This window comes from Eptatretus burgeri, chromosome 14 (assembly GCF_056783735.1).
Source record: "Eptatretus burgeri isolate ZD-2024b chromosome 14, Ebu_testis_v1, whole genome shotgun sequence".
Classification (NCBI taxonomy): domain Eukaryota; kingdom Metazoa; phylum Chordata; class Myxini; order Myxiniformes; family Myxinidae; genus Eptatretus; species Eptatretus burgeri.
In genome coordinates, this window is record NC_140974.1 from 53,412,995 (window position 1) to 53,433,670 (window position 20,676).

The 20,676-nt window shown below is 46.2% G+C and overlaps 1 protein-coding gene across 4 annotated transcripts in view; it reads left to right on the forward strand.

Annotated features, from left to right (window-relative positions):
* Positions 1–20,676, forward strand: part of UCKL1 (uridine-cytidine kinase 1 like 1) — a 111,809-nt gene that overhangs the window by 32,838 nt on the left and 58,295 nt on the right. For all 4 annotated transcript variants that reach the window (XM_085854869.1, XM_085854867.1, XM_085854870.1 and 1 more), the window contains exons 4-7: positions 3,895–4,065; positions 13,000–13,071; positions 19,653–19,842; positions 19,959–20,020. In XM_085854869.1, coding sequence (XP_085710995.1) covers positions 3,895–4,065; positions 13,000–13,071; positions 19,653–19,842; positions 19,959–20,020 — 495 coding nt within the window. The remainder of the gene's footprint in view (positions 1–3,894; positions 4,066–12,999; positions 13,072–19,652; positions 19,843–19,958; positions 20,021–20,676) is intronic.

Consider the following 20,676-nt stretch of genomic DNA (forward strand, 5'->3'; position numbering starts at 1 on the left):
TTATGCTACGACTGGCGCCATGACACACACACACACACACACACACACACGAGTAAAATTAGAGATAGCCCAGAGAGAGAGAGAGAGAGAGAGAGAGAGAGAGAGAGAGAGAGAGAGAGAGAGAGAGAGAGAGAGAGAGAGAGAGAGAGAGAGAGAGAGAGAGAGAGAGAGAGAGAGAGAGAAACAGTTGAGGATTAACGACCTCTCGATATCTGGTGCCCGCAGCCCAGAACGCTAAGGAAAGGGGAGGAGGGAGAAACATTGAGGGTGTCTCGGGTGCGTGTTTGAGAAATGCAAATGTTATGTGATATGGGGTGTGGCGTCGTGTAAGAGGAAAAACGTGAGGTGCAGGTCAGTTCGGTTCTCTCTTGGGTTCTGCTCTGAAAAGAACAGTTGGTTGGACTTGCCTGCGTTGATTGCTCTTTTGTGACCACAGTAGACGAGAAATAGATGGTAGAAGAAAGATGCGTGAGAGAAAAGATCCTATCGTAATCGCGTAAGAGTCTGTACGTGTAAATGTTGTTGTAATCTCATGAGTGACGTTGAAATGTAGCAGTCCTGGCTTGCAGCAGCAATGCGTGACCCCACGCTTGGTCACACGGATTTGCGGCACCCCTCGCTCAACACCGATGCTTGTCCTCCTTGCACCGCCTGTCTCCCCGTTGAGGTCCGAGGTTTGGCGAGGTCTCTTGAGTTCTGCTCTTGACTAGTTCCATCGTCTTCTGCTCCTTAGCGAGTTCTGTCCCAAATGAGCTGCGTTCGCTCTTTTTATGAGCCCCGGACAAGGGGAGGAGCCAGAAATCGGATCAAACGGGGCTCTTAGCAAAATCAAGCTTCCACATTGGTCCAAAGCAGTCGTAGCCACGCCCTGCTAGGCCTCGAAACTGAAATATGGCCCAGTCGCTCGCTGACCGTGCCATGCATAACAGCTCCCACTTTTACATGGAGCCATGGTTTTTGAAGTTGCTCTCCAGCCCTGAACGTGTGCTGGCCTCCATTCAAACATGGGATTTTAAGGAAATCCCTGCACCACCCGTACGTAGGTCCTTAAGCGAGCTCCAGCGCACGTTTGTGTTTCGAGTTATGCCCTGAAATAACCCGACCTACATCTCTCTGTGTCCTTCGAGTCTATGGTGAGAGTTTGATGACCATGTGGCAGTTGTGGCGATTGAAGAGTAGTGGGAACATGTTGTGGCATTTGAAGTGAGAGAGGATTGTAATGTGCCGTTGTGGGGAAGAGGATGACGTACCTTGTAATGAGATGGTGAGCAAAGGTTGCGTTTGTCGTGGAAATGTAAGCCTGGGTTGTTGCGGGGATTTTTTAGTCGTCGTATGAAGTGGTTGTGGTGAGCATGGTATTGTTTGTTGAGTGGAATGAAGGTCTGAGGGGAAATGGGGGTTGAGAATTGGCATGCATTTTAAATGGACAATTGGTGCGAAATTGAACGGGAGGTGCTCACAGCGTGAACATTTGGTTTCTCGTGGTGTTTCCTGATTTGTGTGCTGGCTTCCTTGTTTGTTTCGTGTGAGAGAAAGGCTGTGGAAGAACTGCAAGGGTTAAAGATTAAAGAGATATAATAGATGTGACTGAAGGAATGAGTGACACGCAACGCATCTTTCCCCTTTACCCACTACACATATGGAAGGGACTAACTACTACACATACTATTGAAATAACTCCTTTGGGATTGCTGCATGATGTGTGCCATTGCTTTAGAGGCATGTAGTTTTACAGAACCGCAACAGATGCTCGGATGGTTTCAGCTTCCCCTTTGAGACGGCATACACAACATCTTGTGCTGTCCTGCTGAGCTCACGTCTCTTTTTTTTTTTTTTTTTTTTTTTTTGTATACCTTGGTCGAGGCTCGTATGAGAGCTAACACACAACTCACAGCAAGGAGGCATGAGACAAGAGGGGCGGGAGTGGAAGGGACAAAACAGTGGGGAACAGACACATTAGGTGAACTGTGGAAGGGAGAGGGATGGGGATGGGACGGGGAACATGGCGAAGAGAAGATGGACCATCTCTCTTCACACCATCTGAGAGATCCTTCTGACAATCAGCAGAGAGGGTCTCAAAAACTTTGATCAGTATATCTGGAGGCTCTGCTTGTCCTTTCTGAAAATCTTCCAGGGTCATTGAGTCGGGAAGTTCAAGCGTTGCCTTCATCAAATCGAGCATCGTTCTTCGGAGACAGCATGCTGCCACGTTGACACTGAATTCCTTGAAAGAGCTAGAGTCTGCAACCATCTTGAAAGCATTTTATATTTAGCGTTCGCTCTCAAAAAGCACCAGTCCTTGTGTTTTTTTTATTTATTTACTGTGCTTTGTGTTTGTGTTTGATTATCCTTTTCCCAGCTTGAAGTCGCACTGATGACTGTTTTATGGACGAGTCATGTTGATCAGCCACCTTGTCCATGTCAAGACTGTAACGACGATGTAGAAATGTTAAAGACTCGAGACAACTGTTATCAATCGCTGAAACCTGAATGTAGCCAATGAGGGATTTGAATGCATTGTCAAATGCTGTTTGTGAGTCCTCTGCTCCCTGGGAAGCATTGGCAGCGGAACGGGTTCTCTTGAAATAGTCCCTTGAACACTCGTGATGGTATTTGACCTATTTTGAATGGAAGCCCATGGTACCTATCTTAACAAGCATGTCACTGTCATTCAGCTGTTGTGCAGCTTATTTTACATTAAATTCAGGCTTGTCATATTCACATGATCCAAAAGGAAGTTCTTTTCCTTTCTTCTTTCTCCTTGATTTATTGTAAAACTCAAAACGAAGTATACGAACACAGACAAACAAGGGATGCAGGTCATGATGAGGTAAGGTAAGGGAGAATGCAAATGGTGGGCAAGATGAATCCATAAGCAAAATTTTGGGAGGGGTGGGATGGGGGGTGGTTTAATGGGTGTAGAAAAGATCATGATTTTGGATGGGAGATGACTTGAGATGCTGATGGACAGCTGTCTTGAAGACCTGGAGGGAAAAATGAGGTCGCATTGAGTATGGAAGGTGGTTCTACAGGTGGGGAAAAAAAGAGGAATAAATGAGTGGAGGTGAACAGTGGTTCTGGATTTATGCAGTTTCACCAGGAGGGGGTTACTGGTGGACCACGTGCATCCTGAGGATACCTGTGTGGAGCGGGCGACAAAGCACGGGGAGGGCAAAAGGGTGCAAGACCATAAATGAGGCAGAAGAGACCTATCGGTGATGGCAAATTGATTGGCCCATAGACTCAACTTCATCAAGAGAGATTTCAAGAATCCTGAAAGCCTTTGTTTCCACGGCATCAAGCTGTGCAAGATGGGAGGCAGGGGTGCCATCCCAGAGGGTAGAGTAGCTCTCCATCGAGCTGTGGATGAAAGCCTTGGAGGTGGATGCATTCTATAGATAAATGGATTGATGGAAGCTCATTCAATTATATATTTGGTAGTTTTGTACTGTATAAGCAGGGCCGGATTTACTTGCTTGTGGGCCCTAGGCCAATAGGGCCTAGTAGCCTACTATAGGGCCTACGAGCCTACTCCTTGGCTGATCAGAGAACCCACAAGTCCCCGGTGGGCCTCCAGTTACTGGTGGGCCCTCGGCCAATGGCCTATGTTGCCTATTGGAAAATCCGGCCCTGTGTATAAGGTGTACCTTTACTTTGTTTCCATTGTGAAATGGATAGTACACCCAAATTTGAACAACTGACAGTTTCTACATTTCATTATTTGGTACTTCATCCATTTTGCTTGTTGGAAAAATAATGCACCGTAAAGTACTGATCTCTCTTTCTATTCAGTAAATCAGCAGATGCAGCCCTGTTTTGCCATTGTTGTCCATTGATTGGCATGAAAATGTATTTGACGACTTTGAATAAATAGGTTTGTACTTTTTGTGTCAGGTATTGAATCCAGAGGAGCAGCAGATGGCCGCCCTGAACGAATATAACTTTGATCATCCTGATGCTTTTGACTTCGAGTTGATCATATTGACACTGCAAAAGCTAAAGAGGGGGAAAAGTGTGAAGGTGCCCGTCTACGACTTTACAACACATGCTCGTCGAAAGGAATGTGTGAGTCTACCATGGAGCGCTAGGTTTTGGGTCACTTTGTGCTAATTATTTATTTTACATGTCTTGAACTTGTTCTGAACTCCATGAGCCATCGGTTCAGATGGAAATGTGAAAAAGCCCAACCCCCCCCCAAAATACTGTACATTGCCATGTTTCGTGAAGATGCTCAACAAGTTTAGTTTCATCACACCTTTGATAGCTATGTCGGATTTTCAATGGCCTCTCACAAACTGTGTCATATGACGATGACTTTAATAAAAGAACGTCTCTACGTATCATTTACACCAATGTCGTTGAGGGACGGGTGAGGATATTGGGTTTGTACATACATTAAGCATGAATGTGCAAGTACATCATTTGCAAGTCTTTGTTTTCCCTTTGGGAATCTTTGTTTGTATGCAGCACATTCCCGCAGAGTAGGATCATTGGCTGAGGGTGTGGATGTGCTGCTGATTCAATGCCCTCTACTGGTTAGTGAAGGAATTTGGAATTTGCCCATGGTGCTGGTGATAGCTCATCGACTCTTCGTGAAGAACACAATGGGATATTTAATGTCCATCTGAGGGTGGGCACACACATTGATGAATCGCTCTGCCTGTGAAACTGGGACTGGATTCAAATCCAGGCGAGGCAGCTTGGAGGCGAGTGTGCATACCTCTAGTCCATCCTGCCTGCCTGAATGTGTATATACACTCATATGTACGTATTTGAAGGGACTCGAAGAAGATTTTGGGAGGTTTAAAAAATAAATATGTGTATATATATATATATATATATATATATATATATATATATATATATATATATATATATATATATATATATATATATTGTGACGTCCACGGGACTTGAACAGTCCCGCCAACGTAGAATGAGCCGAAACGATGGAGGCGGTTTATTTATTTATTACCCAAACATGGCGGTTCTAATCGCTCTACCGCAAACGGGACTAGGAAGGTGGCACGAGTCACTTTTCACTGAGTTGATGATGTTTATTTGTTTTTCTAATTATTACCAGAAATAACAAGACTTGACAAGAAGAGGGATCCGGGGCGATTCAACGGGATGGTGTGGGATCGGGCGTGGGGAAAAACAGACAATTCCAATGAATATACAGTTCTCAATCCCTCTAAGGCGCCAAGCACACACACACACACACACACACACACACACACACACACACACACACACACACACACACACACACACACACACACACACACACACACACAAAACGTAGCTATTTCTGGTGGTCAGGCTGGACCGTGGTGTGGATGCAACTGTCCCTGGATTGGCGTCGGACGAGCTGGCCTTGCTCTCGCCAGGGGGGGGGCAGGAGAAACCGCGGTGCTGTCGACCTCCTGGTCCTAGCCCAAGTCCGCCCACAGCCGCTAGGGAACCAGCTCCGGCGCCAAGCCGCGAGCAGGAGAGGGAGGCAGGTCCGCCCGCCACCCGACCCCGCACTCCGAGTCAGCAGAACCCCAGAGCCAACCAAAGCGAGGCACGAGGCTCGGCAAGGCTCCAGGACACGATGAAGAACACGATCGACTCAGCACAACAACAAGGACGCTCTCCGCCGCCACAGGGAACCACACCAAAAAAAACCACGATCTTTTGGTTGTAATCTTCTTTCTCTTCCTTTTCGACCCCGAACAAAACCTTTTTATCCTCCTGTCCTCGTCACTTCCAATCGAGCCGTTGATTGGCCTTCCGCCAATCGTGATCACGGGGCGGAGCCATCCGTTGCACTGTCCTGTGACGTCACGGCCAGTCTCCAGGGACTACTAAAAGGGGTTTACGCAGACACCCTTACCCTATCCCGTGTCCCTATCTAATTACGTGACAATTATCATTCCCCCCCTTGAAGAAATGAACATTTACTAGACAACTTATCACCACTGAATTGCTACTTATTACATCGAGATTCTGGTAAACTCGAACAGCATGGCATACCTAATTAAACATCCTAATTACCCTTTGAATGCATACCCCCCCCTCAAACGTAACACTGCCCCCTCCTCTGGTACCGCAGCTCCTGCAAGGTATATCACAGGTGCTACCGTACCAGCCTTAACATTTACTGACTCACACCTAATTAACCTAACGAAATAAAGTAGGAGGGGCAATGGGCAGCGAGTCGCAGCTAACTTACCTATCCTGCTACCCCCTTCTGGCCTTCTCCTCGCCTAACCAATCATTCGTTTTTTTTAATTTAATTTTATTTTATCACATGAGAGCACTGAGCGAAGTTGCACTCCATCTTCTGGATCATCGCTCTTGCTCAGCACTCTTCCAGTGATCTGGGGAGGGGAAACAAAAGGTTCCACAAAAACACAACACTTATACTTTATATTCCTACTCTAAGCCTTAACGACACTATTCACAGGATATTTACACTTGACCGCCTCCCCCAGTGGATGCGAATAGACCCAGCGTTACCTGGGGAGCCAATTTTCAAATTTGCTTGCCCCAAAATTATGCGGACATCATGCCCTTGCTGCACCTGTCAAATTGTGCGGGATCGCGTGGGACTCACACATCTTCACAACACTCACACCATGGTAATAATCACATGTCTAGGTCATGGTCCCCATTTTAATCATCAGGCTGAATCCCGTCATGGCCGTGGGGTGGGTTACCACAAGATGATGGGGGCATCTCAGGTGCAACCATACCCACAGGTAAGCTTCAGTCCAACCCGGACGTTTCTCCGCCCCGCTCCCTTTGATTCCTTCCCCCCTGGTAGCCATCAGCTCTAATCCCGTACAACACTCTGGAAGGGGTCTCACTGGCTCCTCTGGCCTTCCTGGGTCGCCAAGGTCCTACCCGCCTTGGTCGCCCAACCAGACCCTCTCCCAGTTGCCTCCAGACACTGTCACCATTAGCCACCAGGTGGTGAATCTCCTTGAAGGGGGTCGCAATTCACGCTCACCATGAGCTTCAGCAATCCCTGTGGACAAGCACATCATCCCCACCCACAAAACCCACATGACTCCCCCACCCCATCGGCCTTACATGTGACACCTGCATTTCTAACACTTCACCGACCATGACCTTCCCTGTTACCACACCATGTCCAATAAAAAAAAACAATGTGTGCACCATACATTTCACTTCTTCACTTAAAACAACTCACACAGCACTTCTCCTCACCCGATCCACGCACCAGCCATTGGACAGCCACTCGTGCCCGCTTTGTTACCAATTACCCACTGTCCCGATTGTCACTCTAAAACCCAGCAGAACTTACAAACCCATGCCAATTTTCCCACAATTCATTTTTTTTTTTTTACCAAAGGAGGGCACTTCGCCACAATCTCAGCAGCCGAGCATGGCCGTATATGCTCAGCCCAATCTAGTCTCCCCGACCCCCGACAGTGATCTCCGGACCCGACCTATGAAAGGGCATCTCGGATAGACCTGGCGGTTCAGCAGGAGGATTCACCCTCTCTGAGTCTAAAAGTCTATTGGAGGGTCCCTCCATCGCCGGGTACCGGCAATATCGTTGCATGTGTCCTCTTCGCCCGCACCGGAAACAACTCCCCATAAAAGGCCCCCGTGGGTATCGGTGTAATGTCTCTTCCGGTTCCGGACCCCCTCGGCCATAACCGAATTGCTCTATTGGCTGGGCTGGACCCCGCCGCTTTGGCGCACTAACTACCGGATTATCCTTTATCAAACTTGACAGTTTCTGGCAAATTTCCAGAAACATTTTGGTAATGCCAATTTCTCCCAGCCCCCCTCCCTGATCCTGGATCTCCGCCTGTCGGATCGTCACCGATGGCCTCTCTGGAACCCGACCCGGCCGACTCCACGAGGCCAGCCTGGCCGCGCACTCGGCCGCTCGGTGCACGGTGGGTGGATCCTGTAGCTCCACTAGCGCTCGGACCTCAGGGTCAGGAAGAGCAGCTAAAAATTTCTCTAGTGCCAGTCTGTCCCACGCCTCCACTGTAAGGTCCCGAGACGTGATCCTGACTGATTGGTAAATGTCCTGTGCCAGCTCCTGCACTGTCTCACCCGGCTTTAATCTGTGGTGCTGGAGCTGGGCCCGCACCAGATCACAGTTTGCCGCGAACCCAAACCGACGGCTCAACGCCTCGCAAATGTGGGAGCTGGTCAACATCCCCTCCGCGATCACGTTTAACACATCTGCGGCTGGTCCCCGCAACGTTGCCACCAAATTCCCTGTACGTTCCGGCTCATTCCACGCGTTTAGTCGGGAAATACACTCAAATTGCGTCAGAAAAGCTTCAACGCTCCCTGACCCGTCGAAATTTAACAGGGGGATCACTTTTACGGTGGCCCGCTTCTCAGTTTCTCCCTTGTCCGAATCCAGCCCAGGGATCAAACACCCTTGTGGCTGCGTATCCAATTTCGGAGCCCACTGTGGCCAAAGATGTTTTGTGGTGAGGGTCTCATGGGTCAATTTTGCCTCCTGTTCCAAACGTTGAATGGACCGATTCACCTCTTCCCGCAGGATCTTCTGGGCCCGCACAACCTCCTCCAAGGCTCCGTCGCTAGTTTGTAGCTGCTCCTCAACCAACCCGGACACTCTACTTACAAAAGACGGCTCTACCAGGCCTTTATCCAAGACTTCATCTTGGCTCATAATTTTATCTTGTTCGTCCAAACGAGCCTCCAATCCTTTTACCTCCTCCGCCAAATTCATCCCTTGCTTCCTCAGCTCTCCCCACTCTTCAACTTGTAACTGCATACGAGCATCCACACAGGCACGATGATGTTCCAGGCTTTCATCCACTTTATCAACCCGAATGTTCATTGCATCAATTTTATCTACCAATTTTTTTTGTATATTTTCCCCCTCCAATGTAATTTCTACCTTTGTTTCCTCCAATCTATCCTCGAATTTACTTTGTATTTCTCCCAATTTAACATCCACACACTCCTGCATCTCAGTTTTCATTTTCTCCATCTTTTCCCCCAATTCATCCCTCATTAAATCAATCCGTGCACCCAACTGTACCCCCATTACCCCCAATTGATCTGTCATTTCTGCCCCCTGTGCCGTCATTTTTGCCATTTGTGCCGTCATTTCTGCCCTCTGTGCCGTCATTTCTGCCCTCTGTGTCACGAATTGATTTTCCATTTGTGCCGTCATTTCTGCCATTTGTGCCCCCTGTGCCGTCATGTCTGCCCTCTGTGTCACGAATTGATTTTCCATTTGTGCCGTCATTTCTGCCCTCTGTGTCACGAATTGATTTTCCATTTGTGCCGTCATTTCTGCCATTTGTGCCCCCTGTGCCATCATTTTTGCCCCCTGTGCTGTAATTGCACTCATTAAACGTTCCAACATTGTCCAGATCGTCATCGTGCCGGTTTCCGGCGCTGCCGACTCCGTTACGGGCGATGAAGCACGGTCCACGCTCGGAATGGGGGAGGTTCCTACCCTACCCCCGTCTCTCCCCTCTTCCCCCGACTCGCTGCCAGACACGTGGCCTTCCTCCTCAAACATCTGCACATCCGCCATGATGCAGAAGTCCCGTTTGCCGCCAATTAATTTAAATTTGAAAAATCCCGCCAAAATTTTCCCGCGCTCGCGCGCTTTTCTGTGGTAGTTTTATATTCCAATTCGTGGTGAGATTTTAATCCTGGTATATAATTTAGAGGGGTTCGAACATCCAACACCCTGACACCAATGTGACGTCCACGGGACTTGAACAGTCCCGCCAACGTAGAATGAGCTGAAACGATGGAGGCGGTTTATTTATTTATAACCCAAACATGGCGGTTCGAATCGCTCTACCGCAAACGGGACGAGGAAGGTGGCACGAGTCACTTTTCACTGAGTTGATGATGTTTATTTGTTTTTCTAATTATTACCAGAAATAACAAGACTTGGCAAGAAGAGGGATCCCGGGCGATTCGACGGGATGGTGTGGGATCGGGCGTGAGGAAAAACACAGACAATTCCAATGAATATACAGTTCTCAATCCCTCTAAGGCGCCACACACACACACACACACACACACACACACACACACACACACACACACACACACACACACACACACACACACACACACACACACACACACACACACACACACACACACACACACAAAACGTAGCTATTTCTGGTGGTCAGGCTGGACCGTGGTGTGGACGTAACTGTCCCTGGATCGGCGTCGGACGAGCTGGCCTTGCTCTCGCCAGGGGGGGGGGCAGGAGAAACCGCGGTGCTGTCGACCTCCTGGTCCTGCCCCAAGTCCGCCCACAGCCGCCAGGGAACCAGCTCCGGCGCCAAGCCGTGAGCAGGAGAGGGAGGCAGGTCCGCCCGCCGCCCGACCCCGCACTCCGAGTCAGCAGAACCCCAGAGCCAACCAAGGCTCGGCACGAGGCTCGGCAAGGCTCCAGGACACGATGAAGAACATGATCGACTCAGCACAACAACAAGGACGCTCTCCGCCACCACAGGGAACCACACCAAAAAAAACACGATCTTTTGGTTGTAATCTTCTTCCTCTTCCTTTTTGACCCCGAACAAAACCTTTTTATCCTCCTGTCCTCGTCACTTCCAATCGAGCCGTTGATTGGCCCACCGCCGTCGCCTTCCGCCAATCGTGATCACGGGGCGGAGCCATCCGCTGCACTGTCCTGTGACGTCACGGCCAGTCTCCAGGGACTACTAAAAGGGGTTTACGCAGACACCCTTACCCTATCCCGTCTCCCTATCTAATTACGTGACAATTATCATTCCCCCCCTTGAAGAAATGAACATTTACTAGACAACTTATCACCACTGAATTGCTACTTATTACATCGAGATCCTGGTAAACTCGAACAGCATGGCATACCTAATTAAACATCCTAATTACCCTTTGAATGCATACCCCCCTCAAACTTAACAATATATATATATATATATATATATATATATATATATATATATATATATATATATGTATATATATATATATATATATATATATATATATATATATATATATATATATATATATATATATATATATATATATATTTGGCTGTCGAATTACGTGATCGATGAGGTCATTTTTTTTTTCTGTGGACCATTTTATCCCAAGATGAGCCTCAAATTTTCATACTGATCGGATGTGGCGTTCTACATATGCAATTATGATGTCATAACGAGGGCACCATGATGTCAAAAAAATCGCACTCATTCCGCATGAGGAGTACTTGCTTTGTGCTAAGTTTCAATTTTTCCTGAGTGCGATTTCAGAGATAAAGGGGTCCAAAGTTTTCCCGTTTTTCCAATATGGCTGCCGCTCCACGTGACATATGGCGTCATAATTACCATGAAAAACATCCTACATGAGAAGTCGCACCAATGGTGAACAATTTCATCTCAATCCGACAAGCGGTTGCAGAGAAAAACACGAAAGCTCTGTGCGGACAAACAGACAAACAAACAAACAAACAAAGGGACCCAAATGCAATACTGTCTCCTTCGGCGAGGGTAACAAGAATGGAAAAGATGCCACATCATGAAAGTACCAGATCAGGAGATCACAAAACTGCCAAATTGTTCATCCACCAAATTGTTGATCAATGTCATCCATCTGAGCACAATAATGCTTGAAGCACTTACAATGATTCCAAAGGAAGGGAAGACAACTCTTGGGTATTGCACCCGTAGCATAACAAAATTATTATTTTAAATCATGTTAAAAAAAATACAACCACAATGGAGCACCAAATTGATGATGTCACGTTCACATGACAACACACGGCCTGGTTCAACACGCTCATAGAATATGGCTGCAACAGCTTTGTGAAGATGGTAAAGCATTTTGTTCCAGATTTTGGAAGTGGTATGTACACGTTGATGATGTTATCTTGAGTTTTGCTGTTTTGATTTGGATTGAGAAAAGTTCAGTGGTGTTATCATTTTGTATTAAATGGTTTGTGTTGTTGAATGGGATTTTTTGGTTCATGAAGATGTGAAGTCCACCACCCCCTCTATTATTGGGTCCAGTCTGAGTCTTGTTTCGTTTGGGAACATATGTTTGAAAGATTATTGAATCATTGCTATGTCGATATTGTGTGTCTTTCGGAAGTTTTGTAAGTTCTGTAGCATAATTATGAATGCTAGTTATGTTTAATTGTGTGTGCGTGTGCGTGTGCGTGTGCGTGTGCGTGTGTTTTGGGCAAGCGTTGATTGTAGAAGGGGGATAGGTTGAAGGTCACTGAGTTTACAACTGCATGTTCATTCTGAATTGTGTAATTGGTGAGCGGTGAGTGTGGTGCATTTTAAAATTTTAAATGTAGCCAGTTCTCACAACTTACATGTTGGGCATATGTGGATTTTTGACCAAGGATTGAGTTGTATATATATATATATATATATATATATATATATATATATATCCCCAGCGAGAAGAAGGAGAGCCTGGCAGGCTTTATTATCTTCAGGTCTCCTTCGTGAATAGGTGAACAAAGTTCTCCAGGAGGACAGCTTTTGCACTATTGCCAAGGCCCACCAATCTCGAGAGGAGATTGAGGAAGAGTGTTGAGGATTGTTTGTCTTCGTTCAGAGCTCCAGCCCTGGATTTATTTTTTTATGGTCCATCTACTCCTCTTGACAAACACTGCCATCGCTTGTAAGCAACTGCTTTTGAGCTGGTAACGTATCTAAGTGTATTTCCAACTGTATGCTGTTGTGTTCTCCAGTTCTGTCTAATACGTGGTGCTCTCCTCGTGATAATCAGCACCGCTGTTATTGGTTTAATTGTGCACGTTTGTAAATCTGGTCCATGGAGATCTACCCTTTTACAAGTGGTGACTTGTTAATGCAGGTGCTTTGATGCTTTGGTTTATCTCTCTTGTGGACCTTTTTTTAGTACTGTATGGTTTTGAGTCATGCTTTGAGAATTACCATTTTGTATTTCATTGGTTTAAAAAAAAATGTTTTCTATTTTCTTGTTTTACAGAAAATCGTCTATGGAGCAAATGTTATCATCGTTGAGGGAATCCTTTCTTTTGGTAATAAAGATCTACTCAAGGTATGCACACAGGGCAGTGTTAACGAGGTTGCACTTAATGGTAAAACTGATGACAAAGTGTGATATTGTCAGTCACTGCCAGTATGATTTCACAGTAGACTTTAGTGTGTACTCTTTAAAAATACTTTAAAGTTTTCATAATTATTTTTTAAAATTTTCTCCATGACATAAGGAAATATTGTTGTGGAGCCAGATGGTAGGTGGAGGGTTACTTGCATTTTATGCACAAGACGGCTTGAATTACTTGTACGATCAAGGGGATTATAGATGCGTGAAGAATATACGAGGAAACTTGAATCATACCCTTCTCAAAGCCGTAGCTTGTTATTTCTTTTTTATAATTTCACTTTACATATGATTTGTACTAATCATTTTCTTATAATTAACTTAACGTAACCCAACATTAATATCCACTGAGAACAAACATCCCTTTTAATGCATAGACATGGAATTTAGCTAGGATGAGTGTTGTGAGCTGGGGTTTTGGCACTTTTGAAGCCATCTTGGAAAGAAATATCATGGCTGATGGTGAGGCCCAAAGGTTTGAGTGACTGAACCTCTTCGAAAGGTTTGTTGAGAAAGTAGATGGGAGTGTTTGCAGTAGCCTATGGTCCTTTCGGGGAGAGAGAGAGAGAGAGAGAGACACAGAGACACAGAGACACAGAGACACAGAGACACAGAGACACAGAGACACAGAGACACAGAGACACAGAGACACAGAGACACAGAGACACAGAGACACAGACAGCGAGAGAGACCGACAGGGAGAGAGACCGACAGGGAGACGCACATACCTCAGGGTTAAAAGACATGTTCCAAGTGTTTTACCAGTTTGTGATTTTTGTCAACATCTTAAGAGAGGGAAGAGGTTGTTTCCAGTCTGTCTGAAGGATGTGGGATGTCATGGCAGAGGGTGGATTCATCAGCAAAGCGATAGAGGATTTTTCAGGGAATCAGAAAGATAATTGATGAAGATGAGCCAAGACACTGTCTTGCAGCGTTGACGGGGAGAGGCAATTTGAGGATCCCGTTAAGAGTTACACACTGATTATGAGAGTGGAGCAAGTCAGTGATCCATGATAAGCCTGGTGTTGGCTTAGTGGTTAGGGTGGCGGCTTGGGATCCTAAGGTCCTGAGTTCAAGCCCCGTTGGCCACTGAATTAAATTACACCAGGAGGTTGACTCAGCCTGTGATCCTTCCGAGGTCGGCAAAATGAGCACCAGTGTACTGGTAAGGGGGACACTGCATCAGCGGCATAGCCGCGTCCCAACCAATGAGGCAACCAGCAGCCACAGGCTGCACTTGATAAAGAGAGATAGTGATCCATGATAAGAGGCGGTTTGATTGCCAAAAGCAGAGGGTTTGGAGATCAAGGCGGGGTGTCAGACATAAAAATGCTCGAGATATGTCCATCAAGACGGCCCTGATCTTTTGTCTGAGATTGAGGGCTTCCATCTATTGTTGGGACAGTAAGAAACAGCATGTCCAGGGTAGAATGACTGGGTCTGAAACTGAACTGATAATCTGAGAAAGGGAAGGATTTGATGTCAACTGCAATAATGGATTCCATGACCTTGTTTATAATTGTAAGCAAACTAATAGGCCTGTAGTTAAGGGGATCTGTTTTTGCACCATGTTTTTGGATTGCATTGATGTTGAACAACTTCCAGGTCGATGTAAACTGACCCAGAGAATGATATAGTGAACAGAACAGAAAGAGGATGAGCAAGAGCAGCAGAGCAAGTTTTTAGGACATATGTACTGATTCTGTCTGTGACTGTTGCAGAATCGGAGTCGAGGTTTTCCTGGAACCTCTCCACCTTCTCAAGTAGGAAAGACACAGTACCCAAGAGCATTTGGGTACGAAAGGGTAGGGTATGTGTTGGGAGTGAGGAGTTAGGAAAACAGAATTTGTAAGCAAACACAGAATTGAGACATGCGGCCTTCTCACAAGCAGAATCAGCTGTGGTGCCAGGTCTTTGAAGAAGAAGACAGGCTTGAGATTTCAGCCTTTTGGTTGGCCAGATGTTGTTTTCCGGTTTTCCCTGAGAGTGAACACATACTTGTTCCGGGCTTGGTGGAAATATCTGAGGTTGCCCTCAGTTGGATTTGCCTTCTCGGAAGAGAAGTCAAGCTGCTTGAAGGTAACCGACTCATGACAGTTCTGTGCATTGGAGGCACAAGATAATAGGTATGATAACTGCAGACGAGATAGTAGAAATGTGTACATCAGGGAAAGTAAGCTCGTGTGAAAGGATTCCCAGGCAGGCTTAATATCAGGAGAGAAGGAAATGAGCGACCGGTGTTGACATGGCCAGAGAGATGTTGACTTTCACAAGCATATGATCAAATGAACCTATTGAAGTAGAAGAGGAACGGAAGACTTTAGTAAGAAAATTCATAATTACTAAGTCTAGAAGGGAGGACTTGCCATTGGAAGAAATCCATGTCGGAAAGGTCACTGATTGGGTGAGGCCCCAGGGGCCGAAGGGATACGGACTGGGTGAGGTTATAGAAGTCCATTTCTGCAATGCTGTTAAATAACTAAACTCGAGTTATTGCTCATCCCTCATTTCAATCCCTTGATGGTGATATAATACAGTCGACTCTCCTCAATTCGTATCCAACAATTCAACGAGGATCTTTTGCGGAACATTTGCGCCAGATTGGTGTGTTCGTGCTTCCCTCTGAACTACTGTATGATGAGATCTAGGAATGGCTCCTGTGAGAGACCTCCTGTGATGAAGCTGAGTCTATGAGCCTATCACTTCACCATCGCAGACAGGTCGGTGGTCTGTCTTCTACCGACTCCTTTCTGGTCTTACACCCTCTGTTCTTTCCGTGCTTTGCCCCCCGCCCTCCCCCCGGGTTTCGGCAGGGCTCACACAGTCCACCATCAACCCCCTTCGAGAGAAACTACATAAATTCAGAATCCCTTCTCGTCTCCTCTCATTTGTTACACTCACCAGAGGAGAGTGTATTGCATCTGGGTCCGTTTGTCTGTTTGTTTGTCTGTTTATTTGTTTGTTTGTCCACACAAAACATGAGTGTTTTTCTCTGCAACCGCTTGTTGGATTGAGGCAAAATTTTCACCATGAGAGCAACTACTCATGTAGAATGCTTTAATGATAATTATGATGTCATAGGTCATATGGTGCAACAGCCATGTTGTAAAAAAGGGAAAAATTTTGGACCTCTGTATCTCCAAAACTGAACCAAGGAAAAAGTTTAAACTTGGCACATGGCAAGTACTCCACATGGGGAATGTGGGATTTTTTTTTTAAATGACGTCATAGGTTCCTTCATTATGACGTCATAATTGCATGTGTAGAATTCTACATCTGATCAGTATGAAAATTTTTGTGGGTCATATAGGGACAAATTGGTCCACAGAAACAAAATTGATGATGTCATTGGACACGTAGTTTGGCAGCCATATTGTTTAAAAACAAAAAAACATTCAAAAATCTTCTTCGCTGTAATGGCTGAACAGATTGAGGTGAAACTTCACATGTATAACTGCCTATCCATGAGGAACAAAACATTCACAACTCTGGTGTCATAAGTTACATGGTTTGTCAGCCATATTGGATTTACCCTAAAACCTAAAAAATCCTCTTCTCCAGAACGGCTGGACAGATCGAGGGGAAGCTTCACACGCATGTTCCCCAAGCCTTGGGTATACCAAGGTATTCATGAATAATTGGTAGGTCACACGGTCTGGCAGCCATATTGGATTGAGGGTAAATATTTTTAAAAATTCTTCTTCTTGAACTGCTTCATCGATCAATGTAAAACTTCGCAATTATGATTTCGTAGTGATGGGGAATAAATTGTTGCGAATTCTGACCCGCCTGGCGTGCGATTGGCCACGTAACTCAAATGGCAGCCGCTTCACCCACCGAAACGGACAATTCAGTCGTGACCCTCCTGGGACTACCGCCAGAAACCAGTCATGGATGGGGGTTTAACCCCACCACCACCCAGTCCGCAGTCCACCCGCGCGAGATAGGGTAAATCGCCGAAAGTCGATATACCTATGGTACTCGCACGGGTAATCTGCCGAGGGATGGGACCACGCCACAGGCCGACTCCGGACACGAACCGCTTAAGCGGTTCGTTCCGTATTACAGGGATAACCGAGTGGAGTTATCGTCGGCCTTGATAGTTCCGATTACTTACCGGGTGTTTTAAAACCCACTATTAATCCCTTACGTGATGCAAGATGGAGATTCAACAAAGGAAAGGACGCAGCGAAACGGAGAACAATTGGACAAGCACACTTTTATTTCACACACACAAGCACGTATATACAGCCATACAGTAATGCACATATAAAAGCAAGGACACAATGCAGAGCTACAACCGAATATAATTATTACATAGGGACACTTAAACACTTCTACTTTACAAGACTGGTGCCACACACACACATTTACACCAAACCCCAAAAGAAAATGGAAGTGTGACTTCCCTGAGCACGTCGAGTCCTCCTCCCGCGACCTCAGCTCCCAGCTCCTCCGGCATGGTCGGTGAGCTCGTGCCTCGCGCCGCACGTGTAGTCCGCTCGACAGCACGGACGGGGTTTTTTCGGCCTATTTTCCGCGCTCGCTCCCGGGGTCCCAGGGCTTGTGCAAGGATCAAAGAAGCAAGGCCAAACGATGGCAAGACGAACCCGACTGGAACAAGAACCCGACAAGAAGCCCCCCGAACCCTCCTCGTCCGTTCCTTTTGTAGCGCGGGGCCCCGCCCTTTGCTCCGCCCCGTTTCTGGCTCCACCTCCCTTCTGGAAGCTTCATAAAAAGGGGCGTGCCCTCTAGTTCCCCCCTCCGCGCTGTGCGGGGGACGAAGAAAGTCAGTCTTGGCTTGGGGCCAGGGAATTATTCCCCCAAAATCAGGCCCCCACCTTTTTTCACCTTTGACCTCTGGCCCAAATCACACCTCCCCCATGCCAAAGCGTGGGAAAAGCAGAAGGGAAAATCCCACAGGCGTTGTTGGTTTTCTTCTCCCCCCCCCCCCCGCCGTATGACGAGGGAAGAAAGATTCGGGCGGGAGATGCCCCTTCGTACCCTGGCCGCCACTGCCACTCCACCCCTCCCATCCGTCCCGCGGAGATCGTGACCGCACGGTGCTCGTTGAATGGCGAGTGGCGAAGATGTGGTAGCGTAGTTGTGGAAGGTGGCATCGTGTCGTGAATCGTGTGATCGTTGAGATGTTGGTTTTGGCGATGTTCGTTGTTGTTGTTGCACCAAATTAACAATAGCCAAAGAAAAACGGCTAACTGAAGCGTCGCAGCCCGGATGAATCACATATATTCCCTCTATACAACGGGTTTGGGCTAACTACACATGAACTTACCGATATATCTCACCTGAGGACCCTTTATGGTGTAATGCGAATTTCCACAACCGTAACAATATGTTTTAAATTTCAACCTGATCGGATGCATGGTTTGGCAGCCAGAATTATATAATGTTTTGGTCTGGGTTCTTTTTGATTGTTTATTTTGAATAAGACTCTCTTGGCTGTGCCTGGATGGGTTTGAGGGTAGAGGAGTAGCAGCTGAAATGTGAATCCTATCCAGGTTCCTCCTGATGAGTTCATCTTTGCTTTTCGCTTGTTCAGGTTCCTTCGGATGACTCCAATGAGGGACTGTACCTATTTGGTCTTCCATTTGATTTGAGTTGAATTTATTTTAATCCCATTCTATATTCAGTTGAATAATAGTGAGTGTCAGGGTCAGGTGTCTGATCAAAGTGGGGTTGCATCAAAGCGGGACGTCTTGGTACCCGGTCAACACTGCCAGCAGTTTTTCAATGGAAGTTCTAGTTATGTTTATTATGAATTAGGTAACACACCAGTGTGCAAAGACCACAGAAAATACACCATACATAACCTCACAAACAACACCCAACAAGTCCAGGCGAGGGTCGGCAATCGCAGATTGCTCTTTTTCTTGTTCCTCTTTGTTATGCCTGTGGAACCAACTTCCACACCACCACCATCTCAGATCATCCCCAATCTAAAACCATGATCTTTTCTACCCTCGTTAACCCCCCTCCCCATCCTACCCAATCCTTCCTCCTTTCAAATTTCCAGTTTTCTCTCTTGAGAGTTTCCTTCTCTATCCATCTTGTCCGCCATATGCATCCTCTCCTGCTACCCATTCCTCCTCACACCCATTGTTTGTCCGCCTCCCTCTGTCTTGGCCTTTGGCTCTGCTATTGGTGTTTCCCCCTCTCTCTCCGCCGTTGCATTTGGCCTGTTGTGCCCTGATCAGTTTAGTGTACTTGTGCTCACTCTTCCACGAATCTCGACGATGTATACAAAAAAACAAAGAAAAAAAAAGATTCAGAACAAAGTTTTAAATCCCTTAGTCCACATGTTTTTGCATTGTCTGGTAATGTCTTTGTAATTATTGTTCAATACACTGATGTCTCTTAATATCTTTGCTCTGCATAGGATAAGTATACATGCAAATAATAAACAATTCAGTTGTAGCTATCATGTCATCGTAGTCATCCATTTTTTGGATTGACCCACATATGAAGATTTGTACAACCTTTTGTACATTTTTCAGGTGTTGGATATGAAGGTGTTTGTGGACACGGACTCAGACATCCGCCTTGTACGACGGCTGCGCCGAGACATATCAGAACGTGGCCGGGATATCCATGGCGTAATAAAGCAGTACAACAAGTTTGTAAAGCCAGCTTTCGAACAATACATCGAACCCACAATGCAGTTGGCGGACATCGTTGTCCCTCGTGGTTTGTTTATATATCGTGCTGGAAATATCCAAACCTTGAATGAGATATTTGGATTTTCTTATTTACAGTGTTTGTGAAGGAGGAAAATTTGTTTTTCACATTTTTTTTTGTTTAAGGTGGTGAAAACGATGTGGCATTACGACTCATTGTGCAACATGTCCACTTGCAGCTGGAAAAGGCAAGTGGTTGTGGTTGTAACGTACACTGAGGATATATTCTACATAATATAGTTTGCTTATTTTACATTGAATACTTGAGAGAGACTTGCAGGGGTGGGGGGGGGGGGATTGTATAATGTTCATTGCATTTCCTATAAACATTCCCCCCACCTCCCCAGCCAATACCAGTTTATTTCCCCGCTGCATGTGTTGGACAGTGTCCAAATGTAAAACAGAGCATTCCTATAGGGATAGGTTTGCTGACATCACAATTGTGATAACTTGTCGAGTTTTACAACATGAAAATGTGACAGAGATTGCTTCAGAAAATGTGCGTGCGTGCGTGCGTGCCGGTCGGTGTCATTGTTCTCTCCATATGCGGGTTTCAGAAGATGGAACAGAGTCCTCCCAGGTCTCAAAGTATCCACCTCCATTTCAATAAGGGATCACGATTCATGGACCAAGTTGTGTGTTTTTATTTATTCTCAAAGCTTTGTTCCGAGGGCTCTTTTCAGGATCGTCACTGAGCCCCGGACAGCCTCCAACTGCAGTTCATTTGTAGTAATATTCCCCGGGATGGTTTATAAGGTCTTTTCTACCCTCGTTAACCCCTTCCTATTTATCATTTTATTGGTTCTTATTTATCATTCCCGTTTCTCCAATTATCATTGGGGCA